The sequence below is a fragment of the Sminthopsis crassicaudata genome, chromosome 4, assembly GCF_048593235.1.
Source record: "Sminthopsis crassicaudata isolate SCR6 chromosome 4, ASM4859323v1, whole genome shotgun sequence".
NCBI lineage: Eukaryota > Metazoa > Chordata > Mammalia > Dasyuromorphia > Dasyuridae > Sminthopsis > Sminthopsis crassicaudata.
The window spans coordinates 124,465,190-124,491,296 of NC_133620.1; the positions used below are offsets into that span (position 1 = coordinate 124,465,190).

Genomic DNA, 26,107 nt, shown 5'->3' on the forward strand with positions numbered 1-26,107 from the left:
ACAAGTATAATACTGCAATTATTTTATATACCTTGAGCACATATCTGTTCCTCTAGATTCTAGATCATACCAAGTGGCAAAGGGAAGCCAATTCAAAATTAAAAATTCATCAGGTTAATCTCTAAAACAGATAATACTCAAGTGGATAATCAAGGCTTGAATGTACTCAGTTTTAATTTGTCAAATTTTTATTTTAAACTTTTTTCTCTATGTTCCATGATATAGTTTAATACCAAAGAATTATTCCCCCACAGACCTTTACTAAATCTAATCACATCATCCATCATGTAGTTATCATTTAAACACTATTCATACTTGAATTATTTCAACCTTTCCTAAAAGTTGCTCCATATTTTAGTTGCTTGCCATTATTTCTTCAATAATTTCTCCTGATGCATACATGGCGAAGTAAAAGTCCTAGTATAGCCAGTTTATGTGTATGGGAAAAGAAATTGCTCCTTTTATATTTCAATTAAAACCTAATAGTGATTTTTTCCTTTCTCATAATATAAAAGAGACTACTGACCATCCAAATATGTACCCAGACCTTAACATTTCTATGACCTGTGAAAATCAGTGATAGCATTCCCTTCAATAAAATCAAATTTTTAAATCTAGAAATCTCAGGGAGAAAATTAATGCCTGTCATTTGAAGTAGCTGAAAGCAATGATGTATCCACTTGTATTTTTTTTCATTGGTTGAACTTTTCAATGAATTACAAGACAGCTTGGGGAATTTTGAAGAGACAGCAAGTAATAGAGTGAACTAAAAAGAAAGATGGGGTACAAACAGACTAAATGAAATGGAAACCCATCCATCCAGAGAAGCTTGTATGCAAGCAAGAAAAACAGAGCAATATTTCAAAAAATGTGTTTGTTGTCTCGTGTGTCTTGCACTGAATAATTTTCACATTCCAAAAATTACTCATCCATGCCTTCTGTTTTTTAATTAAGCTTCCATAGTCTGGCAGTTGGGAGTTTATCCCCAAACATTGTCAATTCCAATTATAATAATTCAGCCATCATGTTAGTTCTACAACTGGACATTCATGAAAAGAGAAACTAAGTGATGATAATACCTTTGTAAATAAATTGGAAAGGATTAAGATTTCGCATTGGTACACATTGCCTTTTTGATATTAGGTTTAAATTTTTTCCTCATTAAAAGTCAAAGTCAAAAAATTGGAGATAAGCAAAAATATAAAGTCTTCCAAGAGAAATCTAGTTATTTCTTTTTGTGTGATTTGATCCCTCATATCCTGAAAAAAAATGATCTGATTATATAGCAACATTCATGTTTCTGAATCTAAGCAAATGAAAGGTGCAAGACAACATTCATTATCATCGTTTTCTTCCAGTGTGATAATTACTTCCTGAAAATATTTTTGTGACATTAGCAGCTCATTATTGTTCATAAATAAGTTAGTTTTTTTCAGCAGAAATCTCATGCAGCATATTTTAATTAAATTAAAAGTAAGAAATTAAAACGTGATTCCTATGCTTTATTCCTACAACTCATGCTCTCCATCCTCCTACACAGAAACAGATTCAAAATAAAAGACCTCTTCAGCCTAGGAGTTCAGGAAGATTTAAGTGATTTTTCTAAATTCAAGTAGCCAACATATATCAAAGAGATGACCTGAATTTATATCTTCCTCACTTCAAGGTCATCGTGTTATATGCTGTAATTGGCTGCCTCTCATAACAATATATAAAATATGCTTTTTTACATATTTAGCATATGAATTTATTATACGATAGGCCTCACAATGCAATAATTACATAATTATAACAAATACTAGCTCTCTTTATATTATTTGAGCAAGGTATCTCTATAAAAAAAAGGTTTTTTTGATATTTTAAAAGAATAGGTTTTACCACATTACAGAGTTTGTAAGTATCCTTTAACAACTCCTCAAGAGTAATTCTTTATATAACAAACAGTTCATTACTGAATTTGCATATTTTATTATTGTTGTTAGTAATATTGTTAATGCTATCATCATCTTAATCTCTCTAAGCTTTTCCTCATATATAAGTGGACATAATACTATCTATTGTAATTCAAAGAGATGTATGAGAGTGAAAGAATATACTATATACAAACTACTTTCCAAAAATTAAAATACTATATATTCTAACTACAATTGTTACCTTTAAAATATTGTAGAAAATGTAATACTTAAAATTCATATTACTTTATGAACTAGGTATAAAGAGTTTTTCTTATAAGGTTTTCTTTAAATTATAAATGTAATAATTGTAATGTACAGCTAGATATAGATCAGCTAATTGGGGCAGTGGATAGAATATCAGACCTGAAATCAGACTCATCTTGAATTCAAATCTAGCTTCAGACACTTAGCTATGTGATCATGGACTAGTCAAAGAGTTGGATCAACTGAATAGCAAAATTGCTAGATAAAATAATCTGTGGCTAATAAATGTTATATTAATAATAATTATGGTTTACATAGCACTTCAAGATTTGCAAAATGTGTTATATGCAGTTTTGATGATTAGTTTTTTATGATTGTTTTAGTCATTTTTAGTCATTTCTGACATTTCATGACCTCTTTTGAGTTTTCTTGATTAAGATACTGAAGTAATTTGCCATTTCCTTCTCCAGCTTACTTTACAGATGAGGAAACTAAAGCAAACAGGGTTAAGTGACTTACCAGAGTCACATAGCTGATAAGTGTCTGAGGCTGGATCTTCCTTACTCCAGGCTCAGCACTCTGTCCACTGTGGTACCTAGCTGCCCATTTATATATGTTATTTCATTTGATTTTATCAAGCCATAAGTATAAACGGCTTCCATGAAGAATATGCTGATAAATATTTAACTTCCAGCTCTCAGGGGCAGATTTTCAAGTCTGCATTATTACCATTTTTTCCATCACTTCAACTCTGAATGGTAGCAATTGTCTATTTCTGTGTTAAAAATGCTCACAATGAAAATTTAAGTGAGGGCATTTGGAGTTGGCTCCAACCTAACTCTGCTTTCATGTAATAAGCCAATCATTTTTCCACCCTTAATTCTTCCACACAAAGTATGTGTGACATTCAGCTGATATTTAATCATTTGTCCTATGATTTGGCCATCATATGGCACCAGATCCCCTTTTTATATGCATAATTTCTAATGATATTCATATCTTCATCAGGGGAGATTATTGAGTCATGCCTAAATTGAGGGCTTATGCCTTCAGGATGTGCAACATTCCCCAGTGAACACGTTTCTCTTTTTAGTGAAGTAAGAATAATGAACCCACACTGGAAATCAAACTCGGAATGATACGTTTTGAGACAAAAAGAGAAAAGCAGTCTGTAGCAGAGAGGCATTTGGGAAAACACAGTCCCTGAACTGAGATTGTTTAGGGTTGAAAACAATATAAGGAACTAATTCCTAGCTTCTTGAGTACCAGGATAAGAGAAGAGTGAAAGGGAGACAAGGAAAGAAATCATTACTGAGTAGGTTAGTGTTTTCTAATATAAATAAAATGGTTTACACTGAAGCTCTAAATTTTCTATTTAAAAGAATTACGGGGATGCATTTAATAATAATAAACAACAAATGAAGGACATTGGGCAAGATTTATCCCACATTTTCCTAATTGATAGTCATCTCTCATCACAATTAAAAGATCTAATCAATCCAAGGCAAGTAACTACTAAGTACATTTGAAGTTTTTTTTTTTGTTTTGCATTTTACAAGCCCCATTGACCTTCCCATTTCCCTTCCTGCCCCTGCCCTTTTACCAGGATTAACAAAAAATATCTTATTTCTCATAACTTTGGTTCATCTACAGATTCCCCTGGTGTTCCTCCAAGTGCCAATGCTCATCATCTTTTTAGAGGATTCAGTTTTGTGGCATCCAGCCTGGTCCAAGAGCCTGCTCAGCAAGATGTACACAAAGTCACAGTCCATCCAATTGTGCAGGTAACATCCATTATGATTATGCTTTATTTGTATTTAATATGGGACAGTGAATGAGGCCCTTGGTTCCAGTTCACACTGTCTACTTGCAAAGGTAATATCTGTAATGACTATATTCTATTTGTGTTTGAAAAGACCCTCACAGGTGAGTTGTTCAATATTCAAGACTAGCTAGAGTAAGACATCTGGTCCTCCCAAAATAGCACTATTTTACCTACATTTCCATAATTTACTGTGATGAAAGGAGAATTCAATTCAAACCAAGTTAACAAAGGGACTCTTGTCTTTGGCCTTTTAGCAAAAAAAAAAAATTATTCTGTTTACAGTTTTAGCAAAATCAGACCTCAGGATCACACCTCTTAACTAGCATCACACAGGAAAAATCTTGCAAACTGGCTCCAGGAAACAAAAATCCTCAGGAAAATAGAAACAGTGGCTTTCCTTTCTACTGTAAATGAGATAAAACCCTTTTCCCCAGCCTTTCTCAACCCTCCAAAAAAAAAAAAAGAAAAGAAAAGAAAAAAAAAAAACAACTAATAAAAAAGAGATTCATTCTTAGCAAAAGATTAAGGTCCACAAATAGAACAAATTCTTCCATGCCATAGAAGCATTACTCTCCATTGAAAGAAACATTCGGTTTCACTTTTCCTCTTTACTAGGAAAAGTCTTTCAAGGGAGAACTAGAGATAGACAGATTGCAGGGATGTGAAAATCCACAAGATTTTGCACTGTGACAGCCTCACTTCTGCAGCCACAAAAAGCTCACTCAGGCACGAGTCAGATATGATGTACCCTTTATTGAGGGGTTTAGAAATTAAATATAGGCCAGAGACAGGGGAAGAGAACTACGTAGGGCCTGCACAGTGGTAAGACAAAGAACAGGAGGGCTCCAGATGTTTTCAGGATCTGGTTTCTTTGGTTTAGGGTTTTTGCATCGACTATGTATAGCACAGCTAAACAATAGTTGGGTTTTTTTTTTTTTTTTTTTTTTTTTTTTAAGTTATGACTTTGTACAGGCAATATTCAGGTTAACCTGGGAAAGTAACCACAATATTCAAGAGAGCTCTTGTTCTGATACTTGGCTAAATCCACCAACAAAGAGTTGTCTTTCCCCCCAAAAAAAGTCAGAAAGAAGAGGATTCATAAAAGCAAATTGTTGTTAGAATCTTACTTTATTATGAAGAGCACTATGATGGCCAGTCCCCGAAAGGCTCAGAGAACTAGATCTAGCTCCATCATGGGCCATGTTAGTTGATAGATGAAGGGAGGAGATAAGAATTATAAAACACTTTTTATATGATCCACTCCAAGTCCAACAATCACCAGTTTCAGGACTATTTGAGCTTTTCTGTGAGGAGGTGAGAGCCCAGACTAACCACATTCTTGCTTTACCAGGATCCCAATTGGGGAGAAGGTCTTTGAAGTCCAGGTTGGCATTCCATGTGCAAAACATTCTGTCATATAGTAGGGAGATGGCCTTGAGTATGCTTTTCTAGAAATTATAAGATTTTTTATAAGGAGGTTTCCAACAAGCTAAAGTTACTAATAGATAGAAACCAAATTAAGGAGCATGACATAACAAAAAGGGGTATTAAGCTGGGAGTCAAATGACCTGGATCATTGTTACAAATGCTTAGACAGGTCAATTGACCTTCAAGGGCCTCTGCTTTCTCACCTATAAAATAACAGCATAAGTCTAAGTGACTTTTAAGCTCCTTTCAGTGCTTCAAAAGTTTTATAATTTCATCATTATGGCTTTTCTGCCTACAAATTCAAACAGCAAGTTTCTTCTCCTTCATATATAGTTTTCTTAAAAACCTTAATTTAAAAGGGCCAAGGTCATTACAATACCCTGGGACATCTCCAATCATCTTGACTCTCATCTTGCTAGTGGACTCTTATGACTCTAGAGGAGAGAGAAAGCGAGCTATGACTTTGTGCAGCTGTGCCTCATTTAAATCCAACTTAGAGGCAAGTCAAGATATCACATTTATGATGCCATTGGTCCTCTTCAAGAATGAAAGATTACTAACAAAGCCAGCATGAAGAGATAGAAAGAGAAATTCCATTCAAAATGACTATAAACAATATAAAACACTTGGGAGTCCACCTGTCAAGACAACCCCAGGAACTATATGAACACAATTATGAAATAGTTTTAAACAATTGCAAAAATATTCATTGCTCATTGGAAGGGCAAGTCAATGTAATAAAAAACACAATTCTACCTAAATTAATCTATTTATTCAGCAACATACCAATCAAACTATCAAAATATTATTTATAGTAATAGAAAGAATAATAACAAAATTCATCTGGAAAAACAAAAGCTGGATCAGTTTAATATATGAGGTACAAATTACATTAGAGTAAATGACCATAGTAATCTAGTATATGATAAATCCAAAGTTCCAAGCTTTTAGAACAAAAACTCGTTACTTCACAATAACTACTGGGAAAACTGGAAGAATAGTATGACAGAATTTGGTACAGATCAAATCTGACATCAAATACTATGATAAAGTGAAAATAGATGCATAAAAGGTGATACCATAAGCAAACGAAGAGAGCATGGAATAATTTATCCATCAGAGTTATATATACATAAGGGAAGAATTTAAAACCAAAGAAGATATTTGAACATTGCAAAATGTAAAATAGATAATCCTGATTATATAAAATTAAAAAGTTTTTGGACAAACAAAACCAATGCGATCAAAATTATAAGGAAAGAAGCAAACAAAGATTTTTTGTTGCAACAAGTAATGCTGATAAAGGCCTCATTTTTCAAACATATATAGAATTAAATATACACACTTATAAAATTTTAATTTATAAATTTACAAAAATTTGTAAAAAATACAAGTCATGTCATATTTGACAAGTGGTCAAAGGATATGAACAGGCAGTTTTCAGATAGAAATCAAAATTGCCTATGGTCATGTGAAAAAATGCTCTAAATCACTACTGATCAGAGAAATGCAAATGAAAACAACTTTGAAATTGACAAAAAAAAAAAAAAGGAAAATTTTGGCTGTTGAAAAGAACATGAGAAAACTGGGACACTAAGGCACTATTGGTGAAATTGTGAACTGATCCAACCATTCTGGAAAGCAATTTGGAACTCTGTCCAAAGGGCTACAAAACTGTGCTTACCCTTTCAGCCAATAGTACCACTGCTAGTTCTATGTCCCAAAGATATTCAAAAAAAGGGGAAAGTGTGTATTTGTACAAAAATATTTATAGCAACTCTTTTGTGGTGGCTAAGAATTGGAAATCAAAGGGATCCCCATCAATTGGGGAATGGGTAAATAAACTGTGGTATGGAATTGTAAAGGAATATTATGGTGCTATAAGAAATGATAAACAGGATGATTTAAGAAAAACCTGGAAAGATATACATGAACTGATGAATAAGGAATGAAAAACCAAGAGAGTATTATACACAGCAACAGCAATATTGTTCAGCGAAAAACTGAATGACTTATTCTCAGCAATTCAATGATCCAAGAAAATCCCAAAGGACTATTGATGAAGCATACTATTTGCCTCCAGGAAAAATACTGATATTGATTGGCTACAGAGTGAACTAGACTATCATTTTCTTTTTTTTTTTATTTGAATCTTCTTGTACAAAATTATTAATATGGAAATGTTTTGCATAATTGTACATGTTATTGTTTAACATCTCGGGAAGAATGGGAGGTAGAAAGGAAGGGAGGCATAGAATTTGTTAAAAATTGGAGAGAGAGAAACAATGAAGGACAAATACCAACAAAGTCCTAAATTGTTATGAACAAAAAATAATAATTCCTCACTTGGCAGTTTGATTCTCTACCCCATTTTTTGGAACTCTGGAACTTACAGAATCAAAAGAGGACCCACACAAACTTTTTTTTAAATTTTGGCTCATTTAATGGATTGTTGTGGAGTGTAGGGAGATGGCTGACATTGTGATTTCCTTTGTATAACTTTGGCTGATCCTTCAACAACAGATTCGTACTCTATCACTAGTCCTATAATCATTTCCTTTCTAGTACAAAAAGCCTTATCATAGCTTATGCTCCATTGCCAGATCTTTAAATAATCCAGTTCTATGAAGAGACATCATTATAAAACTTGGGTCCTTTTTTATTCAGTGAGTCTAGAATTTCCATTTTAGTTTCATGAAAATGAATTCTAACACTTCCCTCTTATTGTTCCCATTCCACAGCAGTTACATGGGAACAATATTCACTTTACAGATGGCTATGAGATCAAAGAGGACATAGGCGTAGGCTCATATTCGGTGTGCAAGAGATGTGTGCATAAAGCTACTGATACCGAGTATGCTGTGAAGGTAAGAAATTCTCTCACCAAGAATGTTGGAATTGAGTAAAAAAAAAAATGCATGTGTCAATTACCCTTTTGCAGTATCAGCATCTTTTATTAACACATTTGAAAAATGGACTTAAATTTTGTTTGCATTTAGTCTTACCCAGCAACTTCACAATGTTGTTGTCAGGAGAGCATTTTTGGAAACTATAACATGTTGTGCTGTTGTAATGTGATCTATTATTTTTGTTATATTGACAAATGCTAAACTCCATTTTTATACAGACTAACTTATTCCAATTTAGGTTGTTGCAAAATATTGTGCAATCTATTGCTCCTGCTGTTTGTTAGACATTTATTAGACTTTTTCATCATACTCACACATATAGGCAGCATTCACTATCAGTGACCTCAAATATATCATTACACAAACCTATATTAAATTCTTGTTTTCTCGATGATGGGGGTGAGGAGAAAGAGAGTGGGAAAGAATTTGGAATTCAAACGTTTTATATCAGTATACAATTTAGCAACATATATGAAATGCCTGTTGCATTCTAGAGATTGTAAGAGGCCCTAGAGACACTAAGACAATAGGAAAATAGTCCTTGCTTTCCTGGAGCTAGAAAAGTGGGAATGGGATAGTGGAGGGGAAGGAAAGGAAATAAGTATTTATTAAATACTTCCTTTTTATTTTTTAACCAGGGACTGTGCTAAGCATTTTATAAGCATTATCTATTTGACTCCCCATCCCTTTCCACCAGTGAGATAGACTTATTATCATCTTAGTTTAATAGTTGAGGAAACTAAGAAGGAGGTTAAATGCCTTGCTTAGGATCACATGGCTAGTAAGTATCTGAAGATGGATTTGAATTCAGATCTTTATGCACGTCCATTTCTCTATATTTTATTCCTGTGCTTCTTAAACTTTTTCTAGTTGTAACCCTGATTATAGAGGTATATAAATCAAACATTTACTGATTATGCATCATAAAGAAATTTATTTAAAAACAATTCTTTGGTATACATATAGTTTTTAATATTAATAATAAAAGCAAATTTGCATATTAATGAGATGATGTGCTTTTTACTATTACATAAAAATTAAATCTTGGTGGAATATTTGATACCTTTTACAGTTGCCAAATTTTTCATGACTCCCACATTTAATTACTTGACCCCAGAATCTCAATCCACAATTTGAGAAGCTTTGCTCTGGGCTTCTAACTGCAATGGGTTTAGAGCCAGAAGTCTTGATTCAGGTCCTATCTTTTCCATTTTCTCCCTGGGTGACTTTAGACAAATTATTTCACTTCGGTGGTCTCAATTTTGTGATCTGTAAAATAGAGGTTGGCAAAATAATCTGAATTCCTTTTCAATTCTGAACTTAAGAAACTCTACATTTTTTCTATGGAGAAGAATCAATGTGTGCAAAGATAAATAAAATTTAAAGAACATAAAATGTTATGCATGCAGGTATATTTGTGTGTATAAATATGCACACACACACATATACTTGTTATATTCACAAGGATGACAGCATGGCATTGTAGACAAAAACCTTAGTCAAAAAGACTTGGATTTAAAGTCTTCTTCTAAGATATACTGTTGTATATGACCATATTCAAATCAAATAACCACTCGGTGACTCAAGCAACTTTTTAAGACAAAAAATTACATAGCAATTGCCTCTATGTTTTGGTAGAGAGACTTCCCCAGTAAAATCATAGGTAGAGACAAACACACTCACAAATACACACAAATACACACACACACACACACATTTTATACACATTCACATACATACAGGTAGCTGAGGAGTCCAGAAGAGCTGGGTTCAAGCCCTGCCTGTAAGACATACTTCATCTGTCAGTCATTTAACCAAGGGCAACCTTGCAATTCTCTGTGATGGTAAGTTGCATTGGTAAAGGAAATTTCCTCACATGGCTTATGTTCCTTAAGTAAATGAAATTATAGTCCTGGGCCAAAATATGTAATCACATCTATATATACATACCTGGCTTAAATTCTTTAAGCCAATGAAATTATAGGTCTGAGCCAAAATATATAATCACATCTACATACAGAGCAAAAACTTTGTGATCCAGGATTTTGGAGGAAACTAATCATATTTACTAACCCCCAGACTAGCTTATGCTGCCTCAAGTGACCTCCCCTATAAATCCTCTCTAATCTTACCCTCCTAAAACTAGTAGGTAAATGACATTCTTCCTCAACATTGCATGCAAAAGCTCAGAGAAATTGGAAGCTGACTTACACACCCGCATGCTCCAAAAAACAGAGAAACCCTCACTGACAGCTCAATTTTACTGGCAATGGATTCATGCTACTTGGTGTTAATCTTAGCAAAAGTTAATAACTTAAAGTTTTGTGCTTCCGGTGTCTGAGATACAGAATTTATTCTTTGGTAAAATTCAAGACAATGCCAGATTTCCTGTATATAAATGGATCATCATTTTTATATATTAAAGTTTAGCCTTCCCTTTACCCCCCTCCAAAAAAAAAAACCTAAGGAAATGTGTTTTTCATAAATTAAATGCATACTAGCATATAATAACATATTCTGCCCAGCCTTAAGATGCAGTAGTCTTGGCTTAAGACCAATTCTTTATCATCAATCTCTAACTCATTAGACAGTAATTTAAGACATTTGGATAATGAAGGGCAAGATCACATGTATACATTTGTATAATACATGATACTGTGTTGGTTTCTGTAAAGAACATTTTGAAAAAAAGTGGTACCTTTCTGATGCGTGGTGTAAGTAGCAATAGAAGAAATCTATCTTGATTATGTTTTTTTAAAAAAACATGCAAAAGATAACTGCTGAGAAATTGTTCCGAATCAGGAACCTCAGAACTAACTCTCATAGTCATTTATTGAAAACAAAAATCGATAATACCTATGCAAGTAGACAGATCCTAAAATAGTAAGCAAACTCATTTGAGACACCCACTCTGCATTCCTCACACTATTGAAACACTCAGCTATGGCAGGAAAGACACAAGCCAGAGACAAAAACCCTGTTGATTTAATTTGGAACAGGAGTTTATGACTTCTTGCCCCATTTATCTTGATTTGCTCAATCAATAAAGAATGTGTTTAAATAGAGGGAAATATAAATTTGTGAGTTCATCCACTGGATTTATAAGTAATGCCTGTCTGAGATCTTGAACATATTAGGAAAGGTTAAAAGAGGGACATGTACAGTGATTTAAGGGACCAGAGCAAATTGGTTTCTTTGCAATGGCTATGAATGTTATTGCAGTGTCAGGACATCCACCAGGAGAGTTCCCAGCAAAGGAAAAGCAGGTCATATTGTTAAATAACTGCCTATGCAGCATTAATATAAGGCAGGTACGGGAGTGAATATGGCAAGTATAGGGTAATTGGAATAGAGAGTTAGAAAAGAGAATTTTGGCCTTTTTGCAGCAGTTTGGCACATTGTTTCTCTGGAGTGTGCAGGAGATGCCTAGGGCTGAGACTGCCCATTCTCCCTGAGTCCTGAAGTTGTTCTTGTTATGTAAGCAAAAATTACCTCTAAAAAAAAAAGATAGATTTATATACAAAAATAGATGCCTGGTATTTGAAACAGAATCCTAGATATCTTCACCCCAATTTCCCCCTTTCCCAAATAGTAGCACTTTCCTTCCAAAACTTATTTTTTATTCATTCTGCAAAAACAATATGATTTATAGTATACAGATTTCTTATTATGCAATATATAATATATATACATATTATTTATATGCATATCTTACCTATTAAAATGTAAATTCCTTGAGGACAAGGGACTGTTTCCCTTTTGTCTTTATATCTTTAGTGCCTAATACAGTAACTTGCATATAATAGCTTAATAAATATTGATTGATTCACTGATTGTTTCTTCTCCTAGACTAATCGGTCCCTTTTAATGAAGGTATTATGTCCTCCATTTTTCATAAATGTATTTATGGGTCACTGCTAAATCCAATCTGAATACAATAAAGCATCTATTTAATAGGTTCCATCTGAATCCAATAAAAGCATCAATTTTACAAGCTCCCAAAATACCTGGTTGGGATTAACTGCTATGATACTGATTTCTGGGCATGAAATAGATAAGTTTTAGAATGGATTTCTAAATTGAGATCTAGAAATTTGGTAATTAATTTTATTTCAATTAGCAGTGGTTAAAAAAAAATACCATCTAATCCCTTCCCCTCCCCATACTACCTGAATTTCTTTATTTAAAGCCTTGTAGATTATTAGGCAAAAATGAGTTAGGAAGAATAAGGATAGCCACTCCCTTTCAAAAATCACAATGGATTATGAGTCTGTCTGCATGACTATTGAATTAATGTAGTATACATAAGAGAATCTATGTTCAAAGACCAGAGATTGTTCAGTAAGACAGAGATCATTGCACAACATTCCCTCTCTAACCCAAAGCTATTTCAGAAGCACCTTAAAAAGCAAGCAGAAAGCTGCGGATATTGGAATGAATGACACTCAATTTGGTGCTTCATTTATCTGAGGGTTGATGCATGTGGTTGGGTTTCTGTCAAAGATGCATTAGCTGGCAGGAGTGCTGTGACCAAGTACTCTTATTCAGTATGAGTTCCTTAATTGTATAAATTGCACCATGTTTCTTTTTAACATTTAACATTTCTAAAACAATGAATATTTGTGATCATTGAGTCTCTGCTTAATAACAATGTATACATGTATGCAAAATAATATGAAGCAAATACAAATATTATAAATATAATATATAGTATATAAAATATTAATATAATATATAATATATAGCATAATATATAATAAATTCCAATATGAATCTAATAAAGCACCAAATACCTGGTTGGGTAATTACACAAACACACACACACACACACACACTTTAGGGTTTTTTCACTGAGGAAATAGCTTCAAACCTCTACTTCCAATTGCCTGTTAAACATCTCCATCTAAAATGGTACCTCTCCCAATGAAGATCTACAACCATTCTTAAATTTATACACTTAGGGAGTTATCTAGGGGAAATGAGAGATAAAGGACAGATAGGGGGCGAAGTAATAGAATGCTAGTCCTGGAGTCAGAAAAATTCATTTTCCTGAGTTAAAATCTAGCCTCAAACACCTACTGGCTACACGAGCCTGGACAGTTTCCTCATTTTTGAAATGATCTGGAGAAGGAAATGGCAAACCTCTCTAGTATCTTTGCCAAGAAAACCCCAAATGGAGTTATGAAAAATTGATTGTTGCTGAAACAATTCAACAACAAATGAGAGGCAAAGCAAAATCATAAATCTAGACATCTTTTAAAAAAACCAAGGCAATAGAAATATTATTGACTGTGGTAATGATTAGAAAGGTTTAAAACATGGGGAACGAAATAGCTTATCATTGCTTGTCAAGCAGAACCAGGATGAATTTGTAGTGTAATTCAGGTACTAAAAAATACCATGTCATTCTGGTCAATATGCCCTTTGGGTATTAGAGGTAATCCAGGGGACCTACCAGCACAGTAACTGCTAACAGATCACACTGGGCTATTTGTTTAAGCATAAGGTTCACACAGAAACATGTTCTTTTTAATCATTTCTACTCCCAGTTCTCCTATACCATGTGATATGTATTGGCAAGTATGTTTCCATATGTTTAATCTATATTGGATTGCTGTTTAGGGGAAGGATGGGAAAGAAGGAGAAAAATTTGAATACAAGGTTTTGCAAAGATGAATGTTGAAAACTATCTTTGCATGTATTTGGAAAAATAAAATACTCTTTTTTTAAAAGTATGTTAACCAGTTACTTTAATCAAGATTGAAATATATAAGTCCACTTGAGAATAATGATCTTCAGCTGGATGGTACAAGGTATAAATGTGAACACAGTATTCATATATGATAAATAAAAAGAGCCAGCCCAAAGTAATCCATTTGGGAAGTGAGGAAAATGATTAATAGAAATCAAGTAATCGTGACAGGAGAATCAAATACTGAATCAAAAACATGAGTTATGGGAAAACGAACATTTCTAAATAAACCAAGCACATAATTCAATGGTGAATAACGGTTTCTATCAGAAACAGTTAGCATCAATCTTTCCAGCTATACTGACCAAATCCTCTGGATAGCTTATGATGACATTTTTAACACATCAAAAACATATTAATTTATTTTAAATAGATTGTGTGTTATATTATCATACACAGGTCCTAAAATAAATGAGACCAACTTTGTAATAGTAATGCCTAAGCAATGCCTCTTGGGATTGCTACCATATCAAAATTAACTCCCCCCAAGTTGATCTTTGAAAATTCAATTGATTTTTAAGGCACAATTGAATTACCTTTCACCCAAACTTTATTGTCTTCCCTATCCTAATTTCAAGTTTGCCTCTATATGATTAACCTCTTCCATTTTGCCTGAAATATAAAGTCTAAGTGAAATATTATTTTCTTTTAAAACATGCTTTTTATCCATTGTTAAAAACATTATTTGAATAGCTGCATATGAGATGTCACAGTGGATAGAGTTCCAGTCCTGGAACTTTATCTTCTGAGTTCAAATCTGGCCTGAGATACGAACTAGCTGTATGACCCTGCGTAAGTCACTTAACCCTGTTTGCCTAAGTTTCCTCATCTATATAATGAGCTGAAGAAGGAAATGGCAAACCATCCCAGTATCTTTGCCAAGAAAACCCTAAATGCAGTCACAAAGAGATGGGTGTGAATGAAATAAAACAACAATAATCATACTCTAGGGTCAATAATAATTTCATTGAGATATAACAGCCCAGTAGTCTAAAACAAAAATCTGATTCAACTATTTTTATTTACATAAGCAAATTCAAATCTTATGAAAGGGAAGTAAATTTTACAACAAATTAAAATAGCATGGCACATTACTCTATAGACTAAAACTAATAAGCAATAATGTCATTCATGTCAAATAAGACTAGGAATTCTTTAGATCTGAAAGTAATAAAAATTAATTTTGATGAAAAAATGGAAGGACACTATATTGAGGGGAAAAAAGGATAAAACTATTATCCTGTTAAAGATATTAAAAAAAACTCTTGTATCAAATTTTACTATTGAGGAGTTCTCTGATATATCTAGGACTTAATATATATATATAGCCAAGCCTATTTCTTAGGTGGTATCATTTTATATGAATGAGTTGTTAGCACTAAACTGAAAAACAATTCTTTGGTGAGTAATATCTGAAGTACTATAGCCAAACTTCAGAGTGGACTCTCCAATATCTCACTTTTTCTCAAACTGTCTCTAATTGGAAACTGGGAGAAAGAGAGCCTTTGACAGAAATCTGCAAGGTCATTATTTAATGCCATGCTAATAACTAGAGTTAATTTATCAAGAGAACTCACTTATTTGTTTGTCCCTCTACAACAGTACAAAAGGGGAGAGAGAATAAGCATTTAGATAATACCTACTGTGCACTGGGAGTTGTGCTAGCACTTTTTACAAATATTAACTCATTCAAATCCTCAGAACAACCATGGGGATGCTATTATTATCCCCATTTTATAGTTTACAAAACCAAGACATACAGAGGTTAAGTAACTTGCCGATAGTCCCAAACAAATAAGAATCTAAGATTTGACCTAAGCCTTTATGGGTCCAGGGCCAGTGTTCTACCCATTGCACCATCTTAATGCACCTGAAATAGCAAAGGTAAGACAAGAAATGTACCTAGTAACCTGTGGAGATGAGAACAGAAGTATCCAGCTTTAAATATAATTTATGGCCTGTTTATTTAGCATTCAGCCTTACTTAAACCTTTAACACTTCATCTGCTGACTAGATTTTATAGCAGTCATACGGTCACACCTAACAGACAAAAGCCATAAAGGCAAAGCTGTAAAACTAAAAGACAGTGTTATGTGGCCATTAAGAAGAAGAAATACAGTTTGACAGCCTAAACTTAAAGGAATAAAATTCAAGATTCTCTTTTGTTTTACTACGTAAAATAGTTATTTTGATAAAATGCATTAAAAATCTATTTTCATAGTTATTTGTTTCAAGAGCAAAACCCAACTTAAAACAACAACAAATCCAATATAAGACTAGAAATTCCATTTTAGAAGAAGCATGATGAAAATTCCATTGGAAAAATGCTCATATCAAATGAGTGCCATTAGTTTGGTAGAAACCTCTATGAAATTTGAATTCAGGGAGACTCCACTTACTAAGAGCTATGTTTAAGCCACCAAGCTAGAGATGTAATCTTCCCAATATGAAACTTTAGTAGCACATGTGGTATTAGCCAAGCTAGCCTGGTTTGAGTTCAAAAGGGAGCCTTGTAGTACTAGATTAGGCTCAGTAAAGGCCAGATCTGAGATCATGTGCTGTTCTGATATCAGTGTTTTAAGAATACAAAAACAAGATATTTTTAAGCACAGGAAAAATGCTAAGCAATGAGGGGAAAAAAGGATGTGAAGATTGGGAGGTAGATATGTAGAGGAAGCTAAATTAACAATCTGGAGAATAACAGAATCATCCGGAGACATGATCACAGACTAAAAATACCTTCACACTCTCAGTACAAACACAGGGAATTATTCACAGCCTCTGAAGCTAGGACAGCAAGCAATGGATTGAAGATTTTTTTTTTTTTTTTTTAACAAAAGAGGGCAAATGTAAGCTAAAAAGCATGGAAGAGTTTTGGCAGTGATTTTGAATGTGGAGCAGACTACTCAGGAAAGGGGTGTGGAAGCAAACTTTTCTACACATAGTAAAAGAAAAGTCAGAGAAGACAGGAAAAGTATAGTTATTAATCCTTTGTGACAAAGCAGTGAATCTTGTTCACCTGAATACTTTCTGGTTCTGTAAAATAAAAGGGCATTGAAGGAAATGAATTACAACATAAATGATTCTCCTGAAACATTAATTATTAAGTTGTATTGCCAAATACCTGCTCTTGGGAAGGCATTAGTTTAGTTTAGTTTAGTGGGTATTTAAAATTCCTCAAAGAAGCCAGTAAGAAAGGTTGACTTCCTTTTGACTCCTTATCAGAAAGTGAGCCTACTAATATCTTATCCTAAGCAATTTCCTTTTTGGAAACCTACTATTACAAATTACTTTAGCCTTGGTTATAAAGATTGTGAAAAAAAATCATCATACTAATTTCTGCCTTGGAGCAGATGCTCAGCATTAAAAAAATTAAAGTTATTTGTCCAAAAAGTTAATAAAATGATTTTTTTACTCTCATATATAAGTACATTAAGGAACTAAGAAACAGTATTTAGAGAAAGCAAAGTTAAAGGACTTTGTTCTTTCCAATTAGAAATATTTTTATGTCTTTATGCTTTGTTCTTTTTGTGCATTATTTCCATATGTAACTTATAAATGAAGTGTTTTAATGTGTGCCTTTCAGTTGACAAATGTACTCCTTTTTTATTATTATATAGTATATGAATACTAATGCACATATTTTTATGCATTTACACTCAAATATATATAGATATATATGAGTGTCTTAAAGGAATAGCACATTGTACATAATAGGTTTTCAATCTCATTTACAATCATCTTTTTAAAATTGTACTATATTATGGAAATAATTGTTTTATTTCATAAATTAAAGATAAAATAAGTTTTTTTAAAAAAGGAAAGAAAAGAAGGGAACTCTTAGGTCAAGTTTAATCCATCCCAGAAGCAGGAATCCTATCTAAAATATATAATTAGTGTTTATCCAACGTTTCCTTGAAGACTTTAATGAAGAAGACCCATTACTTCCCCCCCATAAAAAAGCCCCTTCTTTAATTGCTCTAATTGTTAAGATGTCTTTCTCTATTTCCAACTAAAACCTTTTCCCTTATAATTTCTTTCCACTGGTACTAGTTTTGCCTTGTGAGTCTAAGTGCAGATCAAATCTCTTTTCTACATCATAAAATTTCCAATAATTAAAGATAGTATTCCCTTCCCCTTAGTATCTTCCCCTCTCCATTTTCTTTAATTTCACCATCATGGTCCCCCTCCACTAGATATTCTCTCACTTTTCTGTTTCCTTCTAAAAATATTACACTCAGAACTGAACATAATACTCCAGTGTTCCCACCAAGCAATGCCTAATACTTAGTGGACATTTTGATTGATTGCTCAGGATAGACTACAGCAGGATGCTTCTTCCATTAGTGTAGCCACAAAGCATTAGCTTTGTTGTTGGAAACTCTATTGTACTGTGGACTCCAGTTGAATTAGCTTCTATAAGACTTAAAAGTTCTTTTTAATAAAATGTAGTGCCTACCATCCTATAACTGTAAGGCTGATTTTCTGAACCCAAGTGCAGTAGCATTTATTTATTCTTTTAAATTTCACTTTACTAAATTCATATAGTTTTTTTTATATGGCAAAACATTTTGGATCCTGGTTCTGTCATCAGTCTCTTAATTTTATGTGTAAAGTAAAATTGAACCAAGAATAGAGCCCTGTGATACTTCAGTAGAGATATTCATCCGCATTGGCATTATTTTGTGGATTAATATGATTTGGTTCAGGTCATTAATCTGTTTTCAGATCCAACTAATAGTATACTATTACCCAATCTGCATTTTTCTATCATGTCCACAAAGGTATTGTGAGAAATTTTCTAAATGAAATGTTATAGCTACAAATTCTGCCTATCAAGCAATATGCAAAAAAGAAAAGTTAAATTCATCTGAAATTATTTGTTCTTACCAGTAAAACATAAGTTCCTTGAGAGTTGGAACTATTTTCCTTTTATCATTGTATCCCCAACATGTAGCATAGCACCTTGCACAGAGTAGAGACTTAATAAATCTGGATTGGATGAATGAATAGATAATAAACTCTGTAAAGAGCAGGCCACGTCTCATACTTTGTATTTCTTTCAACATTTAGCATAATATCCCATAAGAAGTAAGCACTCAGTAATTATTAATATACTGGTCATGAACCCAAGAGATGATTTATATTGAGGAAAATTTTATAATCTTCTAATGACATAATTCATCCTTTTTACACATTGGACTTTTTCACTAATCATTGCAATTTATTTTGTCCCTCTTGTTTTTAATTTAAAAAAATAAGTATGCAAAAGATGAATCATGTGTAATGATTAATTTTTCCTATAAGAAAGTCCAACTTCCTGAATCTTTCATCCCACTTCTGGACTTCCTTTTCAATAACATATTTTCGTAGGGTGATTGGGAATGTTTTACTTGTGTTTCATTTCCAAGTCACATGCAAATAAAAAGGTTGTGAGTGTTAAGGAAGGGCATGATTTTTCACAGAATTCATAATTACAGTGATAAATTGTCCAGTGCATTTCTATTATCTTAATCTGGATGAATTAGTTTTCCCTAGACTGAGCTCAAATTTACTGTCATATGATATCATTTTAAATAAATGTTACTTTCTCTGCAATCATTTTCATAATGCCTTGTCAATCAATAAAATTAAGGCAAATGCTTGACATAAATAGGACTTATTTTCAGAAGGAAAATTAATTGGAATAGAAACTCAACTTTTCCAGCAGGGCAGAACTCTGAAGTTCCTTCTTTATGTCATTTAAATTAATTTTACAGAAGATGTCTGTTCAATTTTTAAAAATTCTTGCATGCTTCTTGTTTCAAATGTGGTATTTGTCCTTTTGACAAGTGAAAAGTTGCATCCTACTTAGACCTGGTGTGAAAAAGTGTTTTAAAATTATGAAGGAAGAGTATTTGCACCATGGAATTGATTCTGTCTCTCCCTTTTTGAGCTCAAACCCCACAAATAGCTCAATGCAGAGAGAGTGGAAAGTATAGCCATCCATACCAGAGTGATGATTTGAAGGCAAAAAAGTGTCTTCATGCTTCCCACTTTTAGTCCCTTTCCTATACTTAGTAACCTTTGCCCTCCTATCTTTCTTATGAGTTCTCCCCATCAGAACCTGGTCTCAGAAAGGATTTATAGTTCTAAAAGGCAAGTGACTGATGACAACTAAGAGCATTCCTCCTCCCGGGAAGATTTGAGTTTTGTCAGGGGACAAAAGTTCTTGGTTGAAGAGGGTAAATCTGTGATGGTGGAAATTTCAGACATTATATAGTGAGTGATTAAGAAGGATATTTGTCTGGAAACTGAGTGGATGCCCATCAATTGCAGAGTGGCTGAATAAATTGTGGTATATGAATATTATGGAATATTATTGTTCTGTAAGAAATAACTAGCAGGATGAATACAGAGAGGCTTGGAGAGACTTACATGAACTGATGCTGAGTGAAATGAGCAGGACCAGGAGATCATTGTATACTTCAGTGGAGAAAACCCAGGACTTTGAACTCCAGAGCCCTGGCATTTGTAGTATCCCCCAGAACAGTGACCCTTCTTCCATTCCAGAAGGCAGCCCCATGGGAGAAGGGCTTTTCATATTCATTAAATGCCAAAGGATTTCCGCACCCAAGCCAATCTAACTAAAGAGACGAGTCACCTCGAGAGAGAAGAGAAACTTCATGTACACAGTGACTCGAACCACTGACAGCAGCATCCTGGCCACCACTTTTCTTCAGGGACACAGCCCAGGACCAGGAATTCATCCAGACCCCATGCCTTGCTTCCAGCCTGGCCCCCACATCTATCATTAAGGGCAACCTCTTGTGACAATGTCAATCTAACAACTGGTTCGGCTGACTCTGCAGCCCTGCCTCTACCAGCCACAGATACTCAAAAGAAAGCTCACATCCCCAAAGTCCTTGGAACTGCCAAAAGATTCAACTGAGAAAGAGATAGGGCTTGATCAGTGTGTGACCCTGGGCAAGTCACTTAACTGCAGTTGCCTCACAGGAAAAAACAAAAACAAAACAATAAAAATGCCTCTTTGGAATTTGTTACTCCACAAAATACATATATTTTGCTGCAATATTCAGATCATCAGAAACCTACCATACTTTTATGGCTTACTTCACCTTGAATAGAATACAACAGCAGTTCCCAAATTGAGTCCACAGAGAACAAATCTATTTAGAATAAATTTATAGTTCCTTGTTTTCCCAAAGCAACATAGTTTAAACCCCTTCTTATGGGCTGCAGAAATCTTCCTGTGGTAACTGGGAAAAGTATTCATCCTTTCTTAATAATTCTTTCTTCCTCCTTATCTTTCTTCATAGGATATCTTTTAAAAAAATATAGTATCTGAAAGAAAATAGCTCTGAAGACAGCAATTGACACTTCCTAACACAATTCAAAGTATAAACATTAGGAACAAACATTTGAAAAAAATCCATATTAGATGCTGTCAGTATATATCTTTATTGATAGTAAATATAACTTTGTGACCTTGGCAAATTGTTCCTTTCTCTAAGCCTCACTTTAATAGTATGGAAAATATTGAAGTATTTACACATGATGATTTCTAAAGTCCCTCTGAACTCTAAGTATTAGGAACTCATGAAATATAAGATTTTAGTTGTAATCTTACCCAGATTATTTTTATTTTCATTGTAATCAGAATCTGATACAAGGATGGTGAGATGATTTGAGACTTTCTTCTCCTCCCTGCCTCTAGCCTGCCACAATTTGTCCCAGCATAGATCCAAATCCCAAAGGTGAATCATGGAGGATAGGTGCTAGCCATTTGGTATTTTGAGGTGTAGAAAGAAGAGCACTGTCCTGGGAGCCAAGAGTGCTGGATTTATTTCTCTAGACTTCAGTAGATTAAACCAAAACTTCTTTAAACTGTGAGTTGGGATCCCATATGAGGTTTTGTAAGTGAATGTGGGAGTCACAAAATTAAGATTTGTTATCAGTAAGTGTTTGACTTGTACATCTATTTTATATATATACATTCCCAGGATAGCATAAATTTTTTTAAGGCAAAAAGGAGTCACAAATGGAAAAAGTTGAAAAAGCCCTGGACTAGAAAACCTCTAATCTTCCTTCTACCTCTAATAGTTTATATCAATTGGGGATTCTAGGGCCTCCAAAAAGTAGGAAATAAGAAACTTGCTTAATCCCTGCTTCCTAATGCAAATTATAATAATCTCCATTTATATGAAACCACAGAGAAACTAAATCCCCATGAAATGAAAGAACTTGCTCAAAATCCAAAGCCTCTTATCTTATATAGTTTACTTCTCTTCTCACTATTTCCCCTCTCTAACAAATCAGGATGATTTTAAAAACCAAACCTAGAAGGACAAAATGCAATTTTAAGATTCTTATTAACTATACTTTCTTTTCAGGTCTTGTCCTAATGAAGATGGGTATTCTACTTTCAGAGAGGAAATAGTTTAATCAAACATACAATTTGAGTTCTAATTCAGGCTCTTCTCTTCATTGGTTGTGTGATCTTGGGCTAGTCATGTTCCCTCTTGGATATCTTTCTTTCAAAATTATAATTCAAGACAGATGTTTAAAGAAATAACCATTATGACGATTTAGCCTCTAACTGACTTGGAGTGTATGTTTAGTCATTTCATTTATGTCCAACTCTTTGTGACTCCATTTGGGATTTTCTTGGCAAAAACAACTAAAGCAATTTGTCGGTTCTTCCTCCAGCTGCCAATTTTACAGATGAGCAAATTGAGGCAAACAGGATTAAGTGACATAACAGTAGACGTGCTAACTTGTATTAATGGGCAGTTAACTCTACTATATTAAAATCCCAGTTTTATTCCCTCTCTTCTGCCTAATACTCCAAAATAAAACTTTGTGCTACTTTTGACCATAACCAGTAATACTGTTTATATAGCATTCAGAGCTAGACCTGGGATTTTAATGTAAACCCAGTTAAGGAGGCTACCTCTGCCTGTGGAGGTTATGGACATAGCTAGAGTCCCATAGCCAGTGTGGTTCAAAGGTATGTTTGAAACCAGTTCTTGGCTCCAAAGCTCCCTTTCTTTGTCCCTACATCGAGCTGCTTCCCAAATACCTTCCCTAACTAAACACTAAATTCAAGACTATGATATTAAGAGCAGTGAATCCTAACCACAGACCAGTGGTTCTTTTGCTCTCAAGATTCCTTTATACCATTAAAAACTATAGAAGAGTCCTCAAATAACTTATGTTTGTGTGGGTTATAAATATTGTTATTTACTATATTAGTAATGAAAACATCTTGGTATTATTATAAAATTATATAAAAATGAACTATTATAAAAATTGTTCTAACCTTTCAGGCTCCCTAAAAGTGTTTTAGAGATCCCCATAGATCTCCAGATCATATTTTGAGAGCTTCTTCAGTAGAATACCAGAGAATTAAGATAAAGCGTCTTTTTGCTTCATTCTTAGCAACATAATTTCAGGAGACCCAATGGAAGATCCCTGAGCCTAGCACATTGAGAAATCCCTCTCTATGAAGGAGAATCTTTAATTTGAATGGCTTGTTATCTATACTAAAACAATGTGAGGTAAAAGAAAATACCAAAATTGATAACTTCCATCCAACAGATAGGGAGATTCTAGAGGCAGCTTTAGTGAATAAAGAGTCAGCCTCAGAGCCCAGAAAACCTGGGTAATGACAACAACAATAAAAGCAATACCTAGCATTTATATTGTGCTTGCTGTATATGCCAGACACTGTACCGAACATTTTATAATGATTATCCTATTTGATCCTTACAACAACACTGAGAGGGTAGTGGTATCCCCATTTTACAGATGAAGAAACTGACGTAAGCAGATCACATGAGTAATAAGTTTATGAGGCTGGATTTGAACTCAGGTCTAGATTGCACATAGAGGACAACTAGTGGCCGTTGCTGTTGTTCATTCGGGAAGAGGACCATGACATCAGGGAGATGATGCCATGACATGCAAGTGAATTAAATTTAAATAAGGGAAGGCTGGGCAACAGCCATCTGGGTCCAGTGGCCGGATATAGATCAGGATCACTGGAAGTGGCCCTAGATGCCTGTGGATAAGAAGACATCCTCAAAGGAAGATGCGGGTTCAAATCCTGTGCCTAATACATACTGGCTATGAAACTATAGAAAAGTCATTTAATCTCTTGGTGCCCCTAAGCAACTCTCTAGTTGCAGAATAGGCACTAAACATCACTGGCAAAATTTCCTCTTAGAAAATGTTCTATCCCAATGCTAAGAGAGTACCAAAAAAGAAAAAAAGAAAAAACAAAAGAGGAACTATAATTTATATGTTGTAATCATCAGATGATCTTTTGATTAGATTTCAAATTTAGTTTTTTACTGGCACAACAAATATGACGTTAATTTATCACACAGTAGTGTCTAGGAATAAGCTATCTAAGATCTGACTTCATGAGATAACAAAAAAGCAAGCTTTCAATCCTTTCTCTTTTTTAGGGTAACTATCTCAGAATTTATTGAATTATTATAAATATCCATGCATATGTTTTAAAAACAAAATCTTTCAAAAAAGAATTATTATAAACAATCTCAACATCTTTACTAAAATAACAATAACTTGTATTTATATAGAAATTTGTCCTAAGATTGTTAGTCCACGAAAACAATATAGCAAAATATCTGCAACCCTGTGAGGTAGCTACCACATGTGTATCATTGACCTCTTTTCACAAGATAAAGATACTAAGGCTCAGAAAATATGTCACTCATCCACGATCATTCAAGTGACAGGGCCAAGAATTAAACTTGTATCTCCTGAACTCTTCTATCCATTCAGCAGGCAACCATATGAGCTAAAAACTGGAACACACACACACACACACACACACACACACACACACACTTGTTAGAAAAACAGAGGCTCGTTTTCATTGTTTAGAGGTTTAGGTCATTGTAGATTAATTTAATCACAGCATGCATAAACTGTCAGTGTTTGACTATAAACTCTAAGTATTTAAATAGGGATTAAGCTCTTCATCTATTAAATCACAAGGAATTGGGAGTAGAGGACAGGTTTGAAAGAAGATTTAAGGGACCTTAAAGGAGAGAAGCCACGACAATTGTACCAACTACAACATTAAGCTTTAAACACCTTCCTGGATTTCCTGGGGTTATGAGTTCACATGCCGACTGAACCTTTTGTTCAGCTATAGAATCCAGATTAAATGCTATTCAATGCAGTTTCCAGTATTTGAGATAATTTGAGAAACTCAACAGCAAAGGTTCTGCCATATTATTAACACTAAATACATTTTAATTTTAACTGTGCTGTACATACTTTTTCAGTCAAGGTGAGCTGATGGGTAATGGTATCAAAAATTGCTTCATTGAGGTAATATTTAGAATTGGACTGTTCTGCTTTCTCACTTTTGAATGCCAACAAGAGTTTGTGATCTGTGTGTATTGGATTATACATATAGGTTGGACCCCACAAAAGCAGGGGCATAGTTAAGATATCCCTACCAGTGCCATTTGGCATATATTTTTAGATTCAAACATTAAGCACAATATTTGACTTCTGCAGACAGATGGCCAGTTGTAAATTGACAGCTGTGGAATACCTGACCCTGATTTGTAATTCTGAAATCAGACTAAGACTTGAAGGACTTTTACATCATGTTTCCCTTGGTATTAGAATATTTTTTGTTTCTTGGAGGCTTGGAGACAAGTTATCTAAGGCACTAAGGAACTAGCCCTTTCCACAATCATACCCTTGATCTTAAAATCCTCACTACCCATGTTATTTCCCTCTGAGAACAATGTGAACCATTTCCTACTCCCTAAAAACAGCATACAGATCTTTACTATTTTTCCATAAGAGTTCTGTTTTGAATTGTTTTTGGACTTAATTTTAGATTTCACTGGTATAGGAACTCCTTAGGAAGAAAATGCTAGTGAGTACCTGCTTTCCATTTTATAGCCTTGAAGAGTTGTTTAAAACCCAGCTACTTAATCTGTGGGTTGCAAGCTCATATGGGGTCTTGTATTTGAATGTGAGG

General features: G+C 33.9%; 1 protein-coding gene across 3 annotated transcripts in view; it reads left to right on the forward strand.

Annotated features, from left to right (window-relative positions):
- Nucleotides 1-26,107, forward strand: part of RPS6KA2 (ribosomal protein S6 kinase A2) — a 503,566-nt gene that overhangs the window by 453,952 nt on the left and 23,507 nt on the right. For all 3 annotated transcript variants that reach the window (XM_074309346.1, XM_074309347.1, XM_074309344.1), the window contains 2 exons: nucleotides 3,813-3,943; nucleotides 8,154-8,279. In XM_074309346.1, coding sequence (XP_074165447.1) covers nucleotides 3,813-3,943; nucleotides 8,154-8,279 — 257 coding nt within the window. The remainder of the gene's footprint in view (nucleotides 1-3,812; nucleotides 3,944-8,153; nucleotides 8,280-26,107) is intronic.